Genomic DNA, 24,598 nt, shown 5'->3' on the forward strand with positions numbered 1-24,598 from the left:
CCACATGAAACATTTCAGAAAAGATTATTGTCTCACACTGATATTGCTGCATTTGTAAGTTTGTTTTGGACTTTACTGTGGTTATTTGTGCTGTAGTCACAATGCTGTTGTTCTACAGAAATGGCTTAACATGTGAATTAAGATGGTCCCTAAAGATCAAATACGAAAACAAGAAGCTAAGCTATTGGGCGTTGCGAGTACAACAGGTTCTCAAATGCAATTTTGTTTTTTTAAAAACAGCTCAGGCTGGGAACAATTTGTGATAGCTTAGCCAGCTTGACTCTGTGATGGTTGTGGGAGTATTACACCATTACACCATTGTAAATATTTTGCCGCATTCCATGGTACCTCGTTTGTTTGTTTGTCCATGCTTCCACGGCAACAGTCCTCTGCTTCTCCCTGCTCATAGGAGGAAATAGTGGCCAAGCTTTGTTACTGCGAAGCCTGGATCTGCAATTAAAGATACACTGCCATCGCAGTTCTGTCTGCCTGTTGTATTTTTATCTCTTAGGTAAATCTGCTTACCTACAGCAGAGCAATTAGGAGTGCTTTACACCTTACTTCCAAGGATAGAAACCAAACTGAATTTTGGATGAGTGCAAGGTGTTGATTAAAAACTGTTGTCATGTTCTGTAGACAAGAAGCGCTAAAATGACTCATACTTTTGAAACCATTCTTTTGGATATAAATGGAAGATTTTTAAAACATGAAGAGGACCATGCTGTGCATTGGTCACAGGGCATCACATTAAACGTTTTGAAGTTTTACAGATGTTAGGGTCTGGTTATACAGGAAAGCACTAGAGATGCAAGATACAGTACATGCCAGCAATACACTAGGTGCTTTACTGGAAATGTAATTATCTTGTAAATAATTAGTTCAATAATGAGTAATTAATCAATAAAATCTGTCTCATAGAATATCCTGTTTTTAGTTTTAAAATTTCAGTAGAAATTAAAATGATAAACTCTCAATAACATCTCAATTTTAGCACAAAGAGTAATAACAAATGACTTGGTTTCTGACCAGGCTTAGTCCTGGAATAGTTTGGCTTCTTGCAATATCAAAATAATAACCACAGCACGGCAATAAAATGTTCGATAAAACTGAATTTATTGAAATACTGAGAGAAACATTAGTTAGTAAGGACAGACAAAGGAGTGTGTGTGTGTGTGTGTGTGTGTGTGTGTGTGTGTGTGTGTGTGTGTGTGTGTGTGTGTGACAGAGAGGGAGAAAAGAAAAGAGGAGGGAGTATATGTGTGTGTGTGTGTGTGTGTGTGTAAAAGAGAGAGAGAGCGTGCGAGCATCTGTGTGTGTGGACATGTGCTCTGCTCTAGAGTTAATGTGTCCATGTGTGCTTTCGTGCTGAGATTATGAAAATGAATAATCATGTGAGACACGTGGAGATCACTGAGTGATTGTGTTAGTAAACACAGAGTAAGATTACATGGAAAGATAAGAGTGAGAGGTCAGAGAGAGAGAAGGGAGATTTGCGGCAGTGCACGGAGATCCTGGTGTTTGACAGAATGCTGAATTTGGTCTGTCGTGGATGCACTTCTGGTGCAGTTCATTCAGATTTAAAACTGTGGAACAACGAAGATGTATCACACAAAACGGGAAGACAAACCCACATTTCATGCTGCGGTGTGTAATTGGTTGATTGTACACCGATGAGCGATGTGAGCCGTTCTCTCGTTATGCTCCTACCATGATGGTCAGAGCCGAAAGAAACGTGAGCCTTCTCTTTGTGATCACATCACGTGCTGATCAACCTGGGAGGGTGCTGAGATGTCCTCCATCCAGAGAGAGAAGGAGACAATGTCTTGGAGGTCCTATTGAGGATGAACAAAGGCGGATGCATCCTTTTTTAAGGGTTTTAACCTGAGCCCTATATCAAGTCACATCCTTCCAGTGACTGTAAGAGTGTAGTAATGAAAGGGCATCCCCAGTCTGTGGGTGCGTGATACTTGCACAGATTATAATATTTGTTTCTATACGCATGTACATACTATCTGTTAATATTAATATGACTGCATGAGTTGCTTAAAATGATTTCCAAAAGCATGAAAGAGATCTTCCTTAGATGAGAAGTAATGCTGTCAAATTGAGCAATGCATATTTGGCAAAACTTCACAGAACTCACTTAATGTGGCATTGACAGTTAGTTCATCGGTATTTAACGAAGACTCTGTCAGGCTTTCATGCTAATACTAGATTGCAGTTTACCTCCACTGTGTAATTAGTTCGCTAACAAGTCAGTGTTGTCAGAGAAGTCATGAGCTACTGTACTGTACTTGGTAACTGCATCTCCCCTAAGAGGTTAAGCCTTTCAAAATGGCACCTTTAAGCCCTTACAAAGTGTATGGATTAAACTTTTAACAATCGGATTACTTTTGCAACAGCCACAGAACCTAAATGTGCCTAATCAGACTTGGTAGCAATTGAATCTGCTCCTGGCAAGAGTGTGCCAGGCCATGATCATATTTAATTCAATAGGTTAGTTCATAGAAGCTTTAAATGAAGCATGGTCATGGAATGGATCTCATTGTGTATACGGGGGCCTTTAGGACTAATTACCTAAGGTAAACAACCTCTATACCTACAACAGACTTTTGTTGTGCAGCGAACTGGAAAGAGGAGAGACAAAGGTGATACGGTGCAGTAGTCTTTCCACCGAAGCAACCCTCTTTGCCATCAACTATTTATGGGGTGCTTTTAGACTTTCAGTAGCCCCATACTCCACCTAGTTATCCTTTCCCCGAGTTGAATTTGGTATTGATTTCTTCCTAAGCTATTTATTCATCTTATCGGGTGAAGAAGTTGGAACTTAGCTAATTAAGTGGTTTCATTTCCATGAGGTATGTGTAGAGTTATGTAACATTAACTGAGTAAATAATGGGAATTCTATATCACCCACAGTTCTACAGATGGAATGATTTTGACACATGCACTTTGTGTAACCAAACACTCCAGGATTTTTGTAAGAAGGCCCATTACATAACGACGTAATAGCTTCCTTTGTGCCTGTGGTGATGTACATCCTTTTCCATGTGCTGGTAAAGAAATGTTCACACCAAGCAAGCATCATAGACCTGCTCTTTAATAGTTCTAAACAGTTTCTTTGGCATTCCTCTACAAATCCTTCCGTTGGACTTCATGGGCTGTTGGTTAGAGTGGAAAAAGCTGTGCCCATGGGCCAATTTGGATGGGATGCTCTTCAGAAAATTGTCTCTAACTGTACACTCCTGCTGTGATTACTAGTATGTTTAGACATGCAGGAGTAAGCAACTCATCATTTACAGTTGCAAGGAGCCATGTGAGAAGTGAAAGAGCTCTGCAGCCACAATCGAGACGTCTCTGTTCTCACTTTTAATCTGATTCTGGCTTACTGAGTGCTGTTGTCTCTACAATGCACCACATTTCAAGTGAGCAATAGTGTAATGTCTAATGTAGACATTTGACTCTCAGTCTAATGCATAGAACAGAAACACAGTAAGTTGCTGGACTAAAAATGAGATATTCTTGTTTATATCTATATGAGGCGGCTGTGGCTCAGGTGGTAGAGCGGGTTGTCCACTAATCGTAGGGTTGACGGTTCGATTCCACATGCCTCCACATGCTGAAGTGTCTTTGGGCAAGACACTGAACCTCAAGTTGCTCCCAATGGCAAGCTAGCACCTTGCATGGCAGCTCTGCTACCATTGGTGTGTGTGTAAATGGGTGAATGAGAACCAGTGTAAAGTGCTTTGTAGAACTGCTAAGGTTAAAAAAGCGCTATATAAGTGCAGACCATTTACCATGTCAGAAATGAATAAATATTGAATGATATCAAACAGTGACCTTATTGTCCTTGACCTGTCCGCTGCCTTTGACACTGTGAATCACCAGATCCTCCTTTACACTCTTGCCCACTTGCCAACTGGAAGTTGTGGCCTGAATCATGCCACATAGCTTTAGTGTCATTATATCACATCCTTCCTGCTGGAGTCTCTCAGGAGTCCTTGGTCTGTTCGCCTCTATGTTTATAGCAAATCACTGGGCTCAGTGATCAGATCTCACGGCTTCTCGTATCACTGTTTATGTTGACGACACAAAATATAACTTGTCTTTTCCTCCATCCACCTCACAAATTTCCCAGAAAATATTGACTGATTGACTTTATGACATCTCTTCTCATTATCTGAAAGTTAACCTTGACAAAATTGAAGTGATATTCCTACTGCAAAAAATAGCTCGCATTGGGTTGATCTGACAGTCACTACAGATACCCTCATGGTCCACGATGCAGGCACGGCCAAGAATATTGGTGTAAATGATGAGTTTAACTTCTGCTCGGGATGTCGGACTCATGTCCGGTCTTGAGACATTTTATGGATTGATTTAGACTTGTCTCAGACTTATTGGAGTTTGTAATTGGACTCTCGGTCCTGGGCATCGGTCTCACTAAATATAGTCTTGGTTTCAACCAAGAGTTTGCAAGTAATGTTTGTGTTGTCTTTTTGTCTTTTCACATACACACATTGCATCTTTATTCCTTCCACCTCTGCATAATACCTTGAATATGACCATTTGTTACACAATGTATTCAGACCTCAGTCATAACACAGGTTACACAAGAGTTATGTATTGCTTATGCCAGGGGTGTCCAAAGTCCGGCCCCAGGACCGAATGTGGCCTGAATGATTATTTAGTCTTGGCTACAGACAAAAATGTTCAAAAAGTTAACAGTGAGAAGGAGCGATTTCAAGAGAGCTGGACACAGGAATACTTTTTCTTCGAGAGCCAGAGTGAATGTGTGTGTCTCGTATGTCGAGAAGCTGTTGTGCTATTAAAGGAATTTAATATCATGAGACATCATAAAATAAAATAAAAATCACAGGAATTGTGAAATATATTCTGAGGATGAGAGGGCAGAGACTGAAGTAGCTGGAAGCTGTCCTGACAGAAGGAACTTTTAATCTGAGCAAACAGCGAACAGAACATTACTAGAGCTAATAAGTGGCGATGCTTCCAACCACTAAGCCTGGAAAACCTTTTGTGAATCCTTTAATGAGTCCGGAAAAGAAGCATGAAATTAATGAATATCATCGTATGTGTCTACAGGTAACTACAGGTAATACCCCTCTGCAGTTATTCCACTACAATTAAATTCACTATATTGGAGCTCTAAAATAATATTTTGGTGACCGGCCCTCTTGTGTTTTGATGTGGTCTAATCTGGGCCCCTTTGGAAAAAGTTTGTAAACCCCTGGCTTATGCACATGGGTTTTATATAGCCTTCTTGGTAGCTAGACTACTCTAGCATGTGTACAAACAAGCATTTATCTCTTGCTTTCTTTTTATGAATCTTTCCAGATTTGCACCTTTTGACCTGCAGGGCTTTTTGCTGTTTTCTAAAAAGAATCATCTACTAAACGACTAAATGTAAAATGTCAATGTAACAGACATCACTCTACTGTAAGAATTCTAGCCTTTTGTTAATGTTAATGCATGTAATATTCCGCTGTTGTGCTAAGCTTACCACCTCTTATTCGTTTAAAAATGGGTTTGTTTTGGGGTTTTTTTCAGTCATGGTCCTGACCGTTTTAGGATAATTTTGCATGGCAACTGGACCACTCTGTAAAGCTCCCGCTTGACAGATGGCAGCTCGTTGTTGTTGCTGGCACGTCACCAGTCACTCACCATGGACATACTGTACAAAACAAGATAATGCAGTGCTCACTTTTCGTCTGCCAGTGGGGAAATTATTATACGAGCACTATAAATCAAATGTTCTATTTTTAGGTAATTATGCTGCTCATAATGTGAAACAGAGATGTGTTTTGACTGAAACATTTAGCATAACATTAATCTGGCTACACACTTTGTAGCTCTATCATGCCTTGAACTCAGCACTGCATCCTACCCTGATGGAAAGCTATGGCAGCAATGTAAGACACATCCAGCCAAAACATCCTGTCAGAAGAGGAGATCATCTTCTTAGGAAAATGCCAGGAACATGTAATAGTCTGTTTCTGTAGTATAGGATCTTATTAAAACACAGAAGTAGATAATGTGATCACTGCACATTGCAGTGTGGATTTTGTACAGTACAATGCAAATGTACAATATCTGCCTTTATCATCGCAGTAAGTTAACTCAGAAGAACTCACATGGTACATCCCTTAAATGTTTTAATATTTGATTAGCTTTTGCTGTTCGGGTGAATAGAACCAGTACCATGGAATAGAGGGTGAATTCACGTATGTTGGGAAAACAAAAACTTATGTTACTAATCTGCTTGATAGAAGTAACATGTGATGTCATATAAAGGGGTGTGGTAAGTTCCAAACGGGAAGTGTTTGATGCTTATCTTGGGGTAGGAAAAATGATGCCTGCTTTAGATATTTTTGTTTGTTTGTTTGTTTGTTTGTTTTTTGAACAGTTCTAAAATGAAGTCTAGGCATGTGCATTGGGGTCCCAAAGGACAAAAAAAAAGCTGTGCAAGGTTTTTACAAAAAATATTTTAAGAACAGCTCAGCAAAGCTTATGGGAGGGGTTCTGCAAAATTCCCACCTTCCCAACAACCCAAAATATTTGGGCACAGGAAAAGATAGACACATTTTTCAAGAGAACTAGTTGTCATTGGTGCACATTTCTGATTTGCAGTATATATAAGTGCAACACATGTACAGTGTCGGCAGAACCTGGCACTCCTGCTCACAGCAAAGACCAAGCTCATTAAAAACCATCAAATCCGTTAACGTGATACTAATAGGAGATGTGCTATTGGGGTCTAGCCTGACCTAAGCACTGCTTACTGAACTCCAAAATAAAATATATTTCTAGCATATTTCTGTGCAAAAGATATACATTCATTAATTGAGGTGCTGCTCCATATATCCCATGCAGACACGCTGTTCTTCGTTCTTAAATTGTCATTCTTCATCATAATTAAAAGAAAATCTTGTCTGAAAATGATAAAGGCTGCTTAAAGGACCCAATTTTAACTTGCAGAAACAATGCTATATAATGGATTTTGATCGTGTATCCAGTAAAATTTCTGGACTGTAACAAACCCAAAAACTGAAATAAATCTGGTCAAATATTATTAGATGGCTGTTGTAATCTAGCCTAAATAACAGTTTCTTGGTTTGGGAAAGATAGCACTTTCTTCAAGAAAGTACACCCTCCTTCAATTCAATGCTTTTATTTATCAGGGCTTAACTATATATTTTCTGGTCCTCATCAACTTCTATAAACAAGAAAATAAGCTCAGCTGACAACAAAAAACTATAACAGATTTCAATATATATTCATCCCCCCCCCCCCCCCCAAAAAAAAAAAAAGTACACCATATTATTTAGTAACATGTAGAACCACCTTTAGCAACATTAATTGAAGTAAATGTTTTCTATAGGAGTTTATCAGTCTCTCACATCGTTTTGGAGAAATTTTGCATCAGTTCACTGATGTTTGAGGGCATTCATTTACATAAAAAAGCATGTCAGTGGAGTTGAGATCTGGACTTGGACTTGAACATTCCAACTCCTTGATTTTTTTCTTCTTAACCATTCAGATGTCTATTTGCTGGTTGGTTTGGGATCACTGTCCTGTTGTATGACCCACTTTTGTCCCAGCTTGAGCTGCTGGACAGATGGCCTCACATTTGTCTCAAGCATATTCTGGTATAAAGTAGAGTTCATCGTTGTTTCAATGGCTGCAGGTTTCCCAGGTCCCGTGGCTGTAAGACAAGTCCAAATCATCATCCCTCCTCCACCATGCTTCACAGTTGGTATGAAGTGTTTGTGGTGATACGCTGTGTTTGGTTTTTGCCAAACATTGCACTGTGCATGATGACCAAACAAACATCTCCACCTTGGTCTCATCAGTCCAAAGGATATAGTTCCAAAACATTTGTGGTTTGTTCAGATGCAGTTTTGCAAAACGTATGCTGTCACGTTCTTCTTGGAGAGAAGGGTGTTTTTCTTAGCCACCCATCCATAAAAGCCATACTTGTTTAGTCTTTTTCTAAGTGTACTGTCATGAATATAAACATAATGTACTAATATAGTCCTGTAGGTCACATGATGTAGCTCTTGGGTTTTTCTTTATATTTCTGAGCATTAAACAATCTTCTGGGAAGATTGGCCTGTCTTGAAGGCTCTACATTTGTAAACAATCCTTCTCACTGTAGAATGCTGAATTTCAAATTGTTCGGCGATGGCCTTATAACCCTTATAACCCTTGATGAGCAGCAACAGTTGCTTCTCTGAGGTCATGGCAGATGTCTGTTCTCCTTGGCATGATGTAAACACACATCTGAGTGCTCCAGAACACCAAACTGCCAAAAGTTATGCTTTTATAGCGATAGTCACACCTTTTGATGATTAACTGTTCATTTGTATTTCATTAGTAACATCTGGATGCTAATTACTCTCTTAATGATTGTGTAAGTAGGAAGGGTGTACTTATTTTTTCCCACCTGGTTTCTGAATGTTGGTTTACTTTTTGGGGAAAAATGGCTATATATTAAAATATGTTGTGTTTTTGTTGCCACTTGAGGTTATTTGTTTGTTTATAGAAGTGGGTGAGGACCACACAAGTATTATTTAGGCCCTGATGAATAAGAACATAAAATTCAGGGTGTACTTTCTTTTTCTCATGATTGTGTAGTGTAAACTTAAGATGCCAGGTCTAAATAGAAGCCCATGGTCATTACATAACATTAGATTGATCTACATACATGATGATTTGTTTCAGTTATTTTGAACCAAGGTGCATAGGCTTCTTTAATTCGTTTGGTTTGGGTTAGGTGTGAACATGTGGGCCAAATCAACTGCACCTACATCCAAATCAAGTACTAAATGAACTTCAGTTGAAGTGTGAAAGCAGTTCGACGCAAATTAAAGAAGTGTTGGGAAGTGCTGGGTCGCTGCGTCTGTTCGAGTTTACCAGGCTCTTCATAGTCCGTCTAAGCAACAAAAATGGCACAGCTTATTGGTTTGGTCTGAACTAAAACTCAGATGAAAATAGTAATGCCCTTTCTTTGCTGGTGTATAGAATCAGGACAGAGACAATGACAGGACAGGGGTCTATAACTGCCAAGATTATGAAAATAGGCACCCATTTCAGACCAGCTTCCGTTGACGCAACATGACCTGCTATTAATAAACAGGATGAATGCAGCTGTGTTAATGACTGATTACTTTCTAATTGCAATAATGCTACATTCTTAAACAGAATCAGTCCTTCTTTCACCTTTTCGTAGTGACAACATAGAGTTCACGTCTGAAGTCAACAGTGCACCACTCTGTAGAGCCGGAGTAGAACCAGCTGACAGAAAATGTGATTCAGCCTGGCACAATTGTGTATGGATCAGAGGAAGCAGATGTGTTTTTTCGGAGTGGGAGCAGGAGACAGATTTAGTTAACAGATCGGAAAAAAATTCAAGTCTCCAACAACCACAGCAGTGCAAGAAAAAAAGACGATGTTCAGCGATATTAATTCCTCTCAGGACAAAAAAAAAAACATTTTCGCTGCTTTTTCCCGTGTGCTCTCAGCTTAGCTATTTCCTTTGCTTTTTTTTTTGTGAATACTTAAAAAAATCAATAATTGCAGGTCTGTTTTTCAATTATACTTCTATTTCAATGCCTTTTAGGGCTTGGCAGTGCACAATATCATCCTGGACTTGTGATTTAAGTGCCGTGCTGAGCCTGGAAAAGTTGTTAGGATAGGTTTCTCCAGCCAAACCCCATCATTAAAATGGACTCATAGCTGCTGGCTCACTAGCTCATCCTTGATAACTACAAAAAATATTTACTTATCTTGACCCAGTGAAGGATGACAACTATTTGTAACTATTGCTCCAAAAGCTAACACAGAGGTCTTGACTCTGAAGAGCTGTGAAATCATTTGCTCTCACACTTCAGTTCTTCAGTTCTGGGTTCCTGTGAACATTTCTGACAAATGAGTAACTTTCTTTCACTCTGCATATGGAAACATTTGTGCTAATTCTTCTGCTAATAATCAATGATATCCAATGCAAAATGAAAGTGTGAAATCACAACACCAAAATAACCTCCCTTCAACGTCTGTGAAAGACATTTGGGAAATCTGACTCATGTTTTTCCATAACATTTTAAAGTAGTTTAAATAGCATGTGTTTTATTCAAAATGGCTGAAGCATGTTGGCAAGCACTAAATAGAGGTGGATTTTGCACTATCATTGTTGTAGAAGTGAAACCGTGTAAACATGGGCCTGTTCTTCTTATAGTTAAGGGTCTTCTGGCTGCGCTTTATAGGATGGAATTTTCCACAGACTGTCCTGGTGTGCAGAGCAAAACCACAAGAACGTCTCTGCCTGGTATGGTGGTCAGAGAAAGAGAGCTGCCACTTTATACTAGGATGGTGGCTAAAATAAAGCATATCCTTATATCTGGATTGTGCACAGGATGGGTGTAAGACAATGCAACAATGTTAATGCTAATTAACCCTGGAAAAACTGGAAGACACTGAAAGAACAGGGCTGGCAGAAATACAGGTCTTTTTTTCATTCACAAATTATAACAATCGCAATTTTCAGAACATAACTTTATCAAAGCAAATTAATTATGTATCAAAACAACATCTTTCTCAAATCAAGATGCTCTTATCAAAACCCATCTAATAATATGATGGCACAAAAATTGGCTGGAGACGTGATCAGAATCTATAAAACTGGGACGCAGTCACAGTGAGTCTGCCAGACAAAATGGCATCCTTTAAGTGGCATTTCATTATAATGACTTTTGGAGAAAGAAAGTCAATATATGATGGACAATATGATGAAGAACAATAATTTAAGAATGAAGAAAAACATGAGAGTACAAGTTTTAAAGTATTTTTAATACATACAGTGTGCAAGGGCTGTATGAAGCAGTGGCTCAGTAAATGAAATACTTCTTATGTTTCTGCAGAAATATGCAAAAAATAAAAATAAAACTTGGACATCAGTAAAAACTGAGGTGGAAATTTTGTTAGAACCTGGCAACTTGGGTGTTCTTTTTTTTTTTTTGTTTCAGCCTACGGGATCCTGATGCACGCACCTAGTCTGAAGCATTCTAAAAATAAATAAAAAATAAAAAATAGATGCAACACGTAACCTCACCCCGACCCTGAGCACCAAGAGGTATTTAGCAGGGATTTCATTGCTGATAGGGGGGGAGATGAGCTGTGGTGTCATGTGAGCTCTTCTGTCAGCTGGTAGTGTGTCAGGGACAGCCTAGGAGGCCAGTTGGAGAAATATAAGCCCTGACCTTGGGAGCACTCTCCCTGACACACTATCCCCTCCAGGAGCTTTCTGCCGGCCAGCCTTCATACGTATACTACAGATTCCACCATGCTTTGCAGTCAGCTAATCCTCTCAGCAGGTTCAGACAGGCAGAAGTTTGATGAAGCAAGTAACATCTAAATCAGGGACACACTCAAGCCTCTACAGATAAGGCATCTGATCAGAGATGTTATTGTAAAAACATGACATAACTAAAACTAAAATTTCATTAATGTAGAGATGGTTTTTAACTCTATGGTTCACTTCTCTGGTTGTTTAGTTGATCAGATCAATCAGTAGAATCAGTATTGTGTCCAAGCTTGGTGTTTGCACATGCAGAGCACAACAGGAAACGAAGATGACAGTAGATCAGGTCTTAAGACCTTATCTACATGGATTATGTACATATTATAATTCTGAAATTTGTACTATTGTAATGGAAAATGAAATATTTTGTCCAGTGATTGACCAGTGAGCAAACACCTTTCATAAAATAAATAGTAATGTCAAAGATCACAAGAAAACAAATCTTATGTGAGATAGATTTATATTTAGTTATTCAAAAGTGCATTAAATGGAGTCACTTATGTGAGGAGTATGTATTGATACATTCTTGGTGTCAGTATATAACACTGCTCCATTGAGGCACAGTCTATGTGAGGGGTGTATTTGGTGTTAGGTGTGATGAAAATCACTCAGACAGATAGGTATCAAAGATGTGATTCCAAAAAGCATTTTGAAGCTACATCTTCACCAATTTTTTTATTTTTTTTCCTGTGGAGATATATTAAATTTAGGGCACGCCAATACAAAGCCCATTTGTTTATCATGTCATGTAATTTCAGACAGGTTCATACATCTCCAATTGGAAGCCATTTCCAAATCATATACTGTATAAAGGCAAATGATGCTGCCATTAAACACTCATTGAAAGCCTGGTCAATAATTGGTTTCGGAGAATAGTGACCAAATTGGAGCGCTCATTTTCCTGTGCTCCCCTTTTCCAGAAGATGGCTCAGGTGCCACAATAAATGTTTGCCAGAAGAGCATATATATATATGAATTGAGTAATGGCTGAAGTCATGACAATAACACCGCTGGTCTGTTGAGGAAAGTGAGTCATGAATGCAGCCATTACAGCGGAGTGATGTTTGCGCGGGAAGGAAGGAGGGAAGGAAGGAGGGGTGGCCCAGTTTAATTGAGTGAAATGGCATGGAGGGGCAAATCATTTCAGTTCTGCTAGCAGATATTAAAGGGCACGTTCAGACAGATCATGAGTACTAACACTGAATGAAAACTTGATAGCATTTCAAATATGGATTAGCCTATTAAACCTAGCTGAACGAGTTGGAGGATGCAGATATCTTAGGAACATGTATTGAATGTGACAGGAACGTTGAACAGAGAAAGCACTTTTCCCTGAAATGACATTGTTTTAACTTTATAATAACCCTGTAACAGTGTGTTATTTCATTTTTGTGTGGAATGAAATTTCTTTCCCTTTTCTCCAGCATACGACAGTGCTTCCTTTCATCATCATTGAGATGAGAACCACACGTCACCTCTATCCCAGCAGGATGTGTGGACTCTTGGCTGTGTGCTGCTTCTGTGTGGGATATGTTCTTTGGTAACTACCTTCACTGACTATCGCTGTGCTGTCATCATTACACCAGTGGATGTTTGTGGATGAGTTAACAGAGTGTCAGGCCTTTCTGTAATACAGTATATTCAAGATTTTAATATGTTTTTCCATAACAATATGGCCTAACGCTTCTTGATATGTTAAAAGGAGGGGTTAAAGTGAGCCGGAAGGATCCGGAACGGCATTCTGGCACCGCAAGTAACTCCGAGGGGGTAAAAATTGGTGCGTGTTATATATTCTAGATAGACTCAAATCTGCAATATAGGACAGCATATAGGGTCACTCTTTAAAAAATGAAAAATACAAGCTTTTGAGAATAAAGTTGTAAAAATTTGAGAATGAAGTAGTGACACTGTGACAGAAGGGTGCATATCAGAGCAACGGAAATAAAGAATTATTTGACAAATAAAGAAAATCTTCTGCCGTATCTGCATCACATTATTATTAGTACTAGAGCTTTGAAAGGACTAAGCAGGAAACACAAACTTGGAGGAAATCTGTGGCATAACAGATGTAACTCCAGTGCGCTCACTACAGCAAGCAAGCCCACAATGTGGAATGGTATATGAACTCACCATAAGGTTTTATCACACACATGCATATACCATAATGCACTTGGGCTTGACGCCGAACGCATCATAGTTCCACTCCTTACGGATCGCTCATTTTGATTATCATTATCATGGCCTTGATGAAGACCATGGAGATTTCTCCTTCAACACAAGAGACAATAATTTCACCAAATACTCAATCCTCATTTTAATACCCAAACGTTGTGCTGATGTACTTCATTTTGTCATAGGATTATGACTATTCTCCAAATATTATATTTTTATTTTTTGCATGAGGTGTATACATGAACATTTTCTATTCTGATTCATCATTCAGATTATTAACTGATTATTAGGCAGCATGTAAACGTAACTAATGAGAGGTGGGAATGTAAACGCTCAAAATCACTTCAAATCTGGTTGATTTTAGGAGGGCTGCTGATTTAACTGTCCATGTTTAGTTCAACTTTAATGATATATGCGCTAATCATCTTCAAACTAAGAAACATCTCGAACAAAAATTTTTGGTGAACAAGAACTTTTTTGCTAGATTGTTCCAATAATTCATGTCCAAATTTGTTCGCTTGGTGATTAAGTTAGCTGTCGAGTAATCTAGTAACACAAACTTGATGCTAGTTGAGCAAATATCGCTAGCAACATGAATTGAAAGCAAACAAAAAACTGTTCTATGTTATCCCAGTCAAAATGTCCCAGTTTATTTACATCCTGTTATGATTTCTCTTTAAACAAAAAGGTGTAAGCTGAGGTGGTGAGGAAGACTGTATAGAATTGTACCCTCTTGGCAGTGAAAAAGCTATTGCATTTAAAAATAAATTATCATAACATCTTGCTACTGAGAAATGTACTTCAACTACTAGCTATAGATTCTGTGGTTAATTTACCACTAACTGCAGAAAAAAGGAAAATATTTGGGGGGGTTTTTCAGTTAAGATACTTATGAAAAACAACAAAAAAAAGACATCGATTTAGACTATATTTGGTAGAGGTGACATCAATGTTAGGATCTTAATTAGAGATATGTTTATATCAGCCCCCCCTTTACCCCAACCACAGACATTAAAGTGACTTCTTTCCTACTTTCCTTTGCCGCAGACAATTGGGCCACATTTGGTGAGCTTTTAGATAAAGCTTCGTGTGTCAGATCAAGAGATTTATATAAAGTTGTGGATTTATTATCAAACACTGACAGGGAGCGAATACCTTTTCAACATTTTAAGTGAATTTTAATTGAAACCAGATCATTCAGTTTCAGTAGAATTATAAATTCGAGTCAGATGTTTAACCTTCATCTGCACCTATCTCACCTATCTCATTTGTTTTAGGTTGGCAGGCAGGGAAACTTCATTTACATAATATAAAAAAAAATAACACCTTTCGGTAGACAGTAAAAATACTGTAACAGGACAATGAAACTCATTTTAATTTACAGGGTGTCCGAAATGTCAGGAACCATTGAGAGTAAAGCTCTCTTATTTTTGGATTTATTATATACAGCATGTGCTCAACATGTTATGTTCACCCTTACTCTCTATGCATTTCCTCAGCTTCTGTGTCATGTTGTTATGGATTTTGCTTAACATATTCCCACTGGTTTCACCCTGTATTATATTACGCCAGACTCAACATTCACACAGCTTCTGCATGTTGCTGTGCCATGCTCTGCTAATCAGTGTAGCTAGAAATATGTTCAAAATACACTAACACACCAGGACACTTTTACCAGGATCACTCAAAAGAAAAAAAAAGTCTTAACCCTTGTCGTATAATTAAGCAGGTTAGCTAATGTTCTTCATTGGCTCGGAGGCTGAGATTGGAATTTGTATTTTGGTGAATCTCTAACTAAACTAAACTATCTAAGATCAAGATTATCAACTGATTTCTGTGACTGTGCATGAGTATTAGTGAACGAGAGCCTAAAGCATTTTACATTTCTACTGTACATACAATAGATCTAAAAAGTCTGCACACCCCTGTTAAAATGGCTGGTTTTTATTTTTGTGAGGAAAAAAAAATGAAACCAAGATAAATCATGTCAGAACCTTGTCTACCTTTATTGTAAAATTTTAACCTATTAATCAAAGTGAAAACCAATAAGAACCATTTTAGGGGAAGAAAATGAAAGATAAAAAAACGTGTACTATCCTGGTTGCATAAGTGTGCACACCCCTAAAGTAATACTAGTTGAAGCACCTTTAGATTTTATCACAGCATTGCCAACCTACCCCAACCCTGCCAACCTACCCCATAGCCCAGGCATATGAAGAATTTGTGAGATTGTTGTCACATGTAGGGAGCAACCAGTACTTGCCAGAAATTGCTGCAATTCTTTTAATGTTGCTGTAGGCCTCTTGGCAGCCTCCCTGACCAGTTCTCTTCTGATCTTTTCATCAATGTTAGAGGAATGTCCTGTTCTTAGTAGTGTCCCTGTCATATTTTCTCCACTTGTTGATTATAGTCTTTACACAGTTCCATGATTTATCCAATGCCTTGGAAAAAAAATTGTAACAATTTCCTGATTTACATTTTTCAACAACGAGATCCCGTACCTGCCTTGTAAGCGGCAAGGAACAGCTGTACTTTATTTAGGGTTAATCAGACACTTTAATTGATAGCAGGTATATACTCATTAGTATTTAACATTTGTGATTGGTTGATTTTGAACACTGCCACATTCCCAATTACAAAAGGGTCTGCACACTTATGCAAGCTGGGTATTGGAAGTTTTTTTCTTTTTCCCCAAAAATCATTTCTAGATGTTTGTCACTTGATATTTATATGCATATTGCAATTTCACAATAAAGGTGAAAAAAAGTTCTGACATTTTTACATTACAAAAACCTGCCATTTTAATAAGGGTGTGTAGACTTTTTATGTCCACTGTGAGGGCAGTAATACTCAGTAGTTTCAAAAATATTGAAATTAGAGGTTGTGTAAATGTTACAAATTCCACTTTGGGAAATTCTTTACTTTGGGCAAATTTAAAACATGTAGTATACTGGAGTATAGTGGAGGTTGATTTCTACTTACTCAGCTATAGCAGAATAATATTATACTGTACGCAATCTGATGGAGTATTACATTATTAGTATTAGTTCCATTATTATTAATGAACAGACTGGTAAAACAACACAGAATGATCTGTTCTTTGTCACCTGGTGTAGCTTTCTGTCTAGCATATTAACTGATGACATTAATACATAATCAAAATAGATAGAAGAATTATAGGCATCCTTCACGAAAATGAGCAAAAAAAAAAAAGATTTATAAAATGTATAACCCCTATACTCTCAGAAATGAACTTAGACTTTAATAAAAACGGGTAGCCTTGGTGGTAACTTTCGTTTTTGCTCATTCTCCTGAAGTGTGCCGATAATCCTGGAGTTGACTTTATATCATGTTTTCATCATAAGGAATTGAGCAGACGAATCCACTTGCACAAGATGACTGCATACTCTGAGAGTACGAGGTTCTTTAGAGAAACAATAGGAGCAGTGTCTGAAATGCTGAGATGCTCCTGGTAGACACATTGCTACTCCGGTGACTGATTCTACAGCCTTTCATGCGGCAGGTCAGACAGACAGAAGGACAGAAACGATTGTCGTAAGCCTACAAAAATGTATGACACGTAACAGTCTCCTTTTCTCTCTCTCTTTCTTTGAGGATGTGTTGGGTGTATAACGCGACGGGAGTCTGGGTGTACCCACTGTTAGAGCACATAGACACGGTGGCCAGAGTGGTGTTCTTCATCTGCCTCACAGCACTCACCGGCCTGTACTACATCATGGGGGAGATCCTCAACAGCTATATCTGGGATTCCTCAAGGAGTAAGTTTGTGTAGTGTGTGTGTGTGTAAGCACGATAAGGTCTGTGAGTGGTATATGATGACTCCTTGAAATGAGCTACAGTTGTACTTTTCTTATTGTCTACCACACACAAGAGGAGAATATCTCCAAACATGCCTGGATGTGGTCTGCTGTTCAGCACCCACACACTCTGCTGCTATTAGCATTATTAGAGCTTAGGAGCACAGAGCATTGTGGGTGTCAGAAACAGATGGGAGTGTGAGCAGTCTGATAACAGCAGATGGTGAAGTCTTCTTGGCCTCCCACCTGATTGACACTGACCCACAAATCACGAGAGCTTTTCGAGTACTTGCACACACAAACCTAGACCCACATACATAGTCCTACATTTGCAAGGTTATCTTATGTGCCTAGCCCTTGGAGATACTTTGCTTCTTGCTTAGACCATGGCAGGTATTTCACACAAAACGCTAGTGTGTCTAAGAGTTAATGACAGCTAGCAGAGCATGAACTGATTACAAGCAGTTTCAACGTTAGCACTACTAAACCAGTACAGGAGTTTTGCTGGAAACATACAAGTGGTGGACAAAATAACTGACCCAGATGTAAAAGGAATTCTTTGATACACTAAACTTAAATGGTTTATTAGTTACAAAACCAGCAAAAAAACTGATTTCTTTGGCTAAGGAATAACGACAGCGCTTGCTAGATGAATTAATTGCAAACGTCAGAGGAGAGTTGGTCAACATGATGGCTTCAGAAAACACCACAGAGTACCTCTGACACAAAAAAATAGATGTTAGGAATTTACTTAAGGGCTGCTATTCACCAAATATAATCGTATAACCAACACATTTTAGACTAATAAGAAATGGAAATATGCCCTAATGAGTCACATTTGACCTTCCTGCCGACATCTCTAGACATGTTGATGTTTGAAGAAGGCCAAATGGTCTCATCAACCCACAGTGTCAGTCACTGTGATTAAACATGATGACGCAAACTACTGTATAATGATATACCCAGCCATCTCAGGAACAGTGATGAATTTTTATGGCTGTATAACTGCCAAGAAATGTGAGAACATTTCATACTACATGATGACATGGGAATGTCAAAGCTGAGAAATAAAAATGGCTGATGAAAAGAAATGATCAGAATCATGTTATCCTTGTAACCAAAATACAAATGACTTGCTTTATTTCCAGAGTTGGGTGTAATTGGAATCTAATGACTTTTTCTAATAGTGCTGTAATTACATTTTAAATTTATGTAATTTGATTACAGTTACTGATACAAATTTATTTTTAAGAAAACAATACTAAGTAAAATAAATTTTTTAAATAAATCGCGTTTTTCCTCGAAGATTTTTTCTTTAGCACCGAATAATTCTCCACTTGGAGCAGTTTGTCACTAGGGAACTGAAGGTCAGTAGAACAGAGGCCATACCAATCAGACATGGAAATACTCGTGTCTTATTGGATGACAGCTCTCAATTCTGCCAAACTCTAGCTCACACAGTCAGTGTGAGGAAAAATGAATATACAGCTAATTTTTTTTAAACCAGTAAAGGGGTTGAAACTGGAACACTAACATCCTTTGATGCTGAACAGGAAAACAATGTGTGTAAATGTCTACATGAGTTCCAGTTTATGTGAACATGATATGAGCAGAGCATAAGGAAAGATAATGTGCTTTGCATGGCACTGTAGCAGCTAAACCCACACAATGATAGCTTAGCTGTGCCTCCCCTTGGCTAGCAACACCAAACTAGCCTTGTTAGAAAAGTTTTATATTTTATCGGTCTGGTAGTCTTACAAACATTTACAACACCTGAGGCAAGTTTTATGATAAAGCCGACTTTTTCTGATCATGTGGCACATGCTAAAATTACTGCAAGAGTTATGAGTTTCACTTTGTAGTGTATTTGTGTAGGTTGGATATGTTTTGAAAGTAACGTAAAGTTATTAGTAACCTGATTACTTTTTACATGCAGTAATCAGTAATGTAATCAGATTACAATTTTAAAGTAGTAATTAGTCATCTGTAGTGGATTACTTTTTTTCAGTATCTTACTCAACACTGTTTATTCCTGCCCTCCAGGTGCTTTAGAGTCAAATAAGGATAAAAGTGACTGAATCCATGGACAGTGAGATGCAACAGCTGTGTTGGAACTATTGCATTACCAGCGCTCGTTGTTTGGAGAGTAACTCTGGACTGAGCGGTAAATTTGACACTTGGGAAAAGGTCATCGATAAACAGAGTGTACCCGACCACCTTGTTTTTTTTCTAGTACAGCTCCTGATACAACTTCATCCAATTCTCACTTTAACGAAAGCACAGCTCTTCTACATGAGTTAAATCAAAGTGATTTCAGAATACCTCAAAAAATGTATGTATTAATCATATGTATCAAATCAAATGTATTAATCACAATTCCTGTCTTTGTACATGTTTAGGTCAGTATTACAACCTTATGTGTTATAATGTTATATATTCAACTCCATGGTTATTGGCAGCCTTTATGAAAACAAGTATACAAATATATCCATTACACCGCGATGAACTGCCATCCCGGCTCCGGATCCACCGTGACCCAGACCAGGATAAAGTGCTTACTGTAGATGTATGAGTGAATACATATACAGTATAAATGCATGCATTGCATCTATATTTTGAGATTGAACCTATAGATTTACTGTACAGCTTTATTTTTACACAGCATTCCTTTGAAACATAAAACTCTGTGTAATAGACCAGGCTCAGGAGGAGGTTGGAGATCCATGTGCAGAGGTTTAATTACAGATTCCAGGTACACAAAGCAGGCAAAGACAATCCAAAACTCCAGAAGAATAATGAGGCAGGCAAAGGTCAAAACACAGTATGGTATGAGATAACCAAACAGCAGGATCATCCAGAAGAGTAATCAAAAAGCACAACTAAATGTCGAAACCCAGTAATGGCAGTCAGAACAGAACACGGCTCACACAGACTCTGGGAATGTCAAACCTTTTTGTTAGTTTGTTCAGCATGGTAGGTTGTAATCTAAGGTTATAGTCTTAAACCAGGAAGTGAACAGGAAGTAGACAGATAGAGCTGGGATAGGGATAATTTCCTGGACTGGTGTGACACTGTCCTCATAATACCATCAATCTGAGGAAATGCAAGAACCTGGTTCTGTTGTTTGAGTGGAAATTTTCAATGATTACGTGTAATGTTTATTTTATACAAGCATTTTTCCCCCTGTTCCTGAAGGGCACTGATAGTTCAAGAGTTGATATTTTTCATCAAAAGGGATTGAGCGGATACACCGAATCGCACGAGCATGTGGTAACTGATAATGAACATGCACTGGGCCTCATGAGTTTGTTTATTAAAGTTGTGTGTATCTGTGTTCATTAGCCAAATCAAATTAAATACTTCTGCTAGATTTACAATATAATGCACATCTTCTGACAAATCAGATTCAAGATTTCAACCACGCTGTGGTATAAAAATATATAGCAGTGGAACAGCACTTGCTAATACAGTAAATTACAGAAAAGGTGACAATTAAGTGAAGTGAAAGGAAAATAGTTTGATGTAAAAATGGAGGGCAAGAGATATCTATGCTGTACGCAGATAATCATGGACACCAAGCACATCACAAAGATAAACTGCTATGTTTAATTCTTTTAATTAAAGAATTAATTCAACTGTGGCTCATTCTGACGTGCTCTCCAGCCTCTCGCATACTTCATCCTCTCTCAAACTTCAGCCTCTCGCACATTTCAGACTCTCGCACACTTCAGCCTCTCTCAAACTTCAGCCTCTCGCTCATTTCAGCCTCTAGCACACTTCAGCCTCTCGCACATTTCAGACTCTCGCACACTTCAGCTTCTCTCAAACGTCAGCCTCTAGCACACTTCAGCCTCTCGCACATTTCAGCCCCTCGCACATATCAGCCTCTCGCACATTTCAACCTCTCGCATATGTCAGCCTCTTGCACACATCAGCCTCTTGCACACTTCAGACTCTCGCACATTTCAACCACTCGCATATTTCACCCACTCGCACACTTCAGCATCTCGCACTCTTCAGCCTCTCAGACTCTTCAGCCTCTCGCACACGTCAGCCTTTCGCACACTGCAAACTCTCACACATTTTAACCTCTCGTACAGTTCAGCCTCTTGCACATTTCTACCTCTCGCATGCTTCAGCCTCTTGCACTCTTCTGCCTCTCGCACACTTCAGCCTCGTGCACGGCACCCTCCCCAATGGCATGTTGGAAAAGAAGGAAAGCACGTATCGTAAGGAAACCTGATGTATTCATGCACACTCGGGTATATACAGCACATTGCAGGTTGAGACATACCAGATCACTCACTTATAGGTCAATTAATGCTGACTCTAAAGTGTTTAAAGCATTAAAGAAGATTAAAAGAAAGACGCCATCTGAGCTACTGCAGCCTGTTGTCCTTTTATAAAGCATTAGAAAATAAATTTCACTATACTGTAATGTATATGTGACAAATAAAGGCTTTCTTCTATTGCAGTGGCATGGTCTTGATTGAATGACTGGTCTTATTTGTCCTAATGTATGGATTTATGCTGGCTTCAAGTTACACAAACTCAGGAGCTGTTGTAGGATACAAATATTTTTCCACACAAACAGGATTCTCATGATTACCATATTTCTTATGTAACTTATGTGGAGGGCAGGGCTCTCATTCATCAACATGTGTGTAGAATTCAGCATTTATCACACATACTGTATGTAAACACACTCATGGACAGACACACTCGTTTACATAAAGAAACACCCACAAATACATTTACATTTATTTATTTAGCATACACTTTTATCCAAAGCAACAAATGAGGAAATACAACAAAGCGATATTTCAAGCGGAGAACAATACAAGTAGTGCTACCATACAAGATTTATAATTGAATTCTAGAGCAGCAAAGTGAGCAGAGTAGAGGTGTAGGAGCCAGAGCAAGGGTTCTTTTTTTTTGTTTGTTTGTTTTTTAAGTAATGTGGGGTTAGTGTTTTAGGGGTTAGTTAGGTGTTCACGGAAGAGGTGGGGCTTTAACTGTTTTTTGAAAATAGTGACAGATTCTGCAGTCGGAATTGAAGTTGGAAGTTCAATCCACCACTGAGGGTCAGTTAGTGTGAAGGTTCTGGAAAGGGACCTTGAGCCACGCTGAGTAGGCACTACTAAGCATCGGTCGTTAACCGATTGCAGATTGCGTAAGGGAACGTAAACCTCAAGGAGAGTGTTGTGGTAGGGTGGTGCTGTTCCAGACAAGGTCTTGTACGTGAGCATCAAGGCCTTGAATTTGATACAGCCGGCTACAGGAAGCCAGCGGAGGGAAATGAAGAGGGGTGTGAATAGCTAAATATGGTGACAACTTCCCTTTAAAAAGGAGAGTTGCATGTGTGCAATGTATTGCCCCATTTACACATGGAAAATTGAAAAGAATTGAGGTAACAATAATAAGTTGATTATAAGTGGATTATTACACAAACTGGTGTGTTAAAATAATTTGTATTTATAAACAGAAGTTAGCAAGTGGATTTGCCTGTAATTCTGATGCCTGGTACTTAAAATAGTCCTTCTCTACCCATCATCATACGCATAATAATATTAGGCATACACCATATTCTGAACAAATCTGGTCATTTAGAGGATACTAAATCCAATTATATCCTGTTTTAGAAGATTCTGCTGTATCATCAAATATCGAATTGTTGCCATATAAATCAAAATTGTATCGTATCAGAAAATTTGGAATACACCCCACCTCATGACACTTTTCGACCGCTAGGGGTTTCGGCATACATACACGTGGTCAGGAGTAGTTAATACATAAAGTAAATGGTAAATGTACATATGCACATCTTCATGCACAAGAATAACATTGTAAACCACGTTCTATACACAGATACACGCATTTGCACGGTTGATAAATGTGATCCCTGAATGTAAATAAGCAAGCGAGTTCCCTGTGCACGGGCAGATATGAAAATCTACTTCCCTTCCCATGGAGCAGGGGTGTAACACAATGCCATTATCTGTACTGTTTAGTGCTCAAAATATTTGTATATGTGTTTCGTATTGAATGTAAGTCTGAAGTGGGCATGGTCTATAACCACAGTTGTTTTGTTTTTTTTGTGAACGCTCTCATTATGCCCTGAAAACACTATGAACTATTTTTAATTGACAAACGACGTACTTACCTACAGAACATTACAGAACCTTATTTAACTCCTGAACCTGATGTCCTGACAATCTTTTTATCTCCTATGTAATGTAACAGAATAAACAAGCTAACTATGCTTCAAAAGAATGCTCTTTCCAAGATCAAGAAACAATGGCAAAAACAAAACAAAAAAAAAACTACCTACACAGAGTCGTATCTGTGTGTGTGTTTGTTGTACACGTTATCTGTTCAATATGTATAGTGTATTCATATTTGGTTAAACCCAAAGCATATAGCGTTATACCAATGAATGTTTTTTTTTTTTTTTGGAGACGTGAAGCACCTTATGGACCTGCAGTATAACTCAATCAATTATGTTTATAAAGCTCAAGATTATCCAGAAGGGAATGTTGTGTAGCAATGTTGCTAGCGTTCTAGGTCCTCGTTTTCATTAGTGTGTATGGATGTTTGCTTGGACTTGCTTTGAACATGAATTCACAAAAAGCACTTAATGATCAAAAATAAAGTTGCAGGTGGAATGAGTTTGCTCAGGGCATCTTTTACATACAGTAGGTGTTTGTTTAATCCTATGTCTGGGGATGCTAATCAGTTTATTTATTTACTAATGACTTTACTGCTTTTGGGTTAAATGTAATTACTGTTAAATACAGATACATTTTGATTTACACTCAAAACTCATAAAAAAGCTACCAGTCAGTGTGTTAATAAATGCGACATCTTACACTACTGATAAATTTGTGTCAAGTTGTGATCTGAGGGAAATGTGACGTGCACAAATGTGATGTCCTGGCATATCCAAGTCTGATAGGATTTTCTGGTACAAGTACATTTTAGACAGGATACAGTTTGCATTTACTAAACTTCTGTTACATGTTATACATTGACACCTCCATACGAACAGAGGGCTACCTGACCTGTGAGCACACACACTTCCTCTTCCCCAGTCCCTACTTGTTTATGGATTACAGTGCCAGGGAAAAATATTTACCATCTTCTGATTTCCTCTATTTTGCATATTTGCGACACTAAATGGTTTCAGATCCTCATGCAAAATGTAATATGAAGATGAAACACAAAACAGTGA

At 38.4% G+C, this 24,598-nt stretch overlaps 1 protein-coding gene across 1 annotated transcript in view; it reads left to right on the forward strand.

The window, feature by feature from the left end:
* aig1 (androgen-induced 1 (H. sapiens)) overlaps positions 1 to 22,033 on the forward strand; it is a 34,357-nt gene extending 12,324 nt beyond the window's left edge. Inside the window, exons 4-6 of the mRNA XM_053687806.1 lie at positions 12,802 to 12,917; positions 17,165 to 17,328; positions 19,411 to 22,033. Coding sequence (XP_053543781.1) covers positions 12,802 to 12,917; positions 17,165 to 17,328; positions 19,411 to 19,445 — 315 coding nt within the window. The 3' untranslated portion in view covers positions 19,446 to 22,033. The remainder of the gene's footprint in view (positions 1 to 12,801; positions 12,918 to 17,164; positions 17,329 to 19,410) is intronic.
* Positions 22,034 to 24,598: the final 2,565 nt, after the last annotated feature.

This window comes from Ictalurus punctatus, chromosome 2, assembly GCF_001660625.3.
Source record: "Ictalurus punctatus breed USDA103 chromosome 2, Coco_2.0, whole genome shotgun sequence".
NCBI classification, from domain to species: Eukaryota; Metazoa; Chordata; class Actinopteri; order Siluriformes; family Ictaluridae; genus Ictalurus; species Ictalurus punctatus.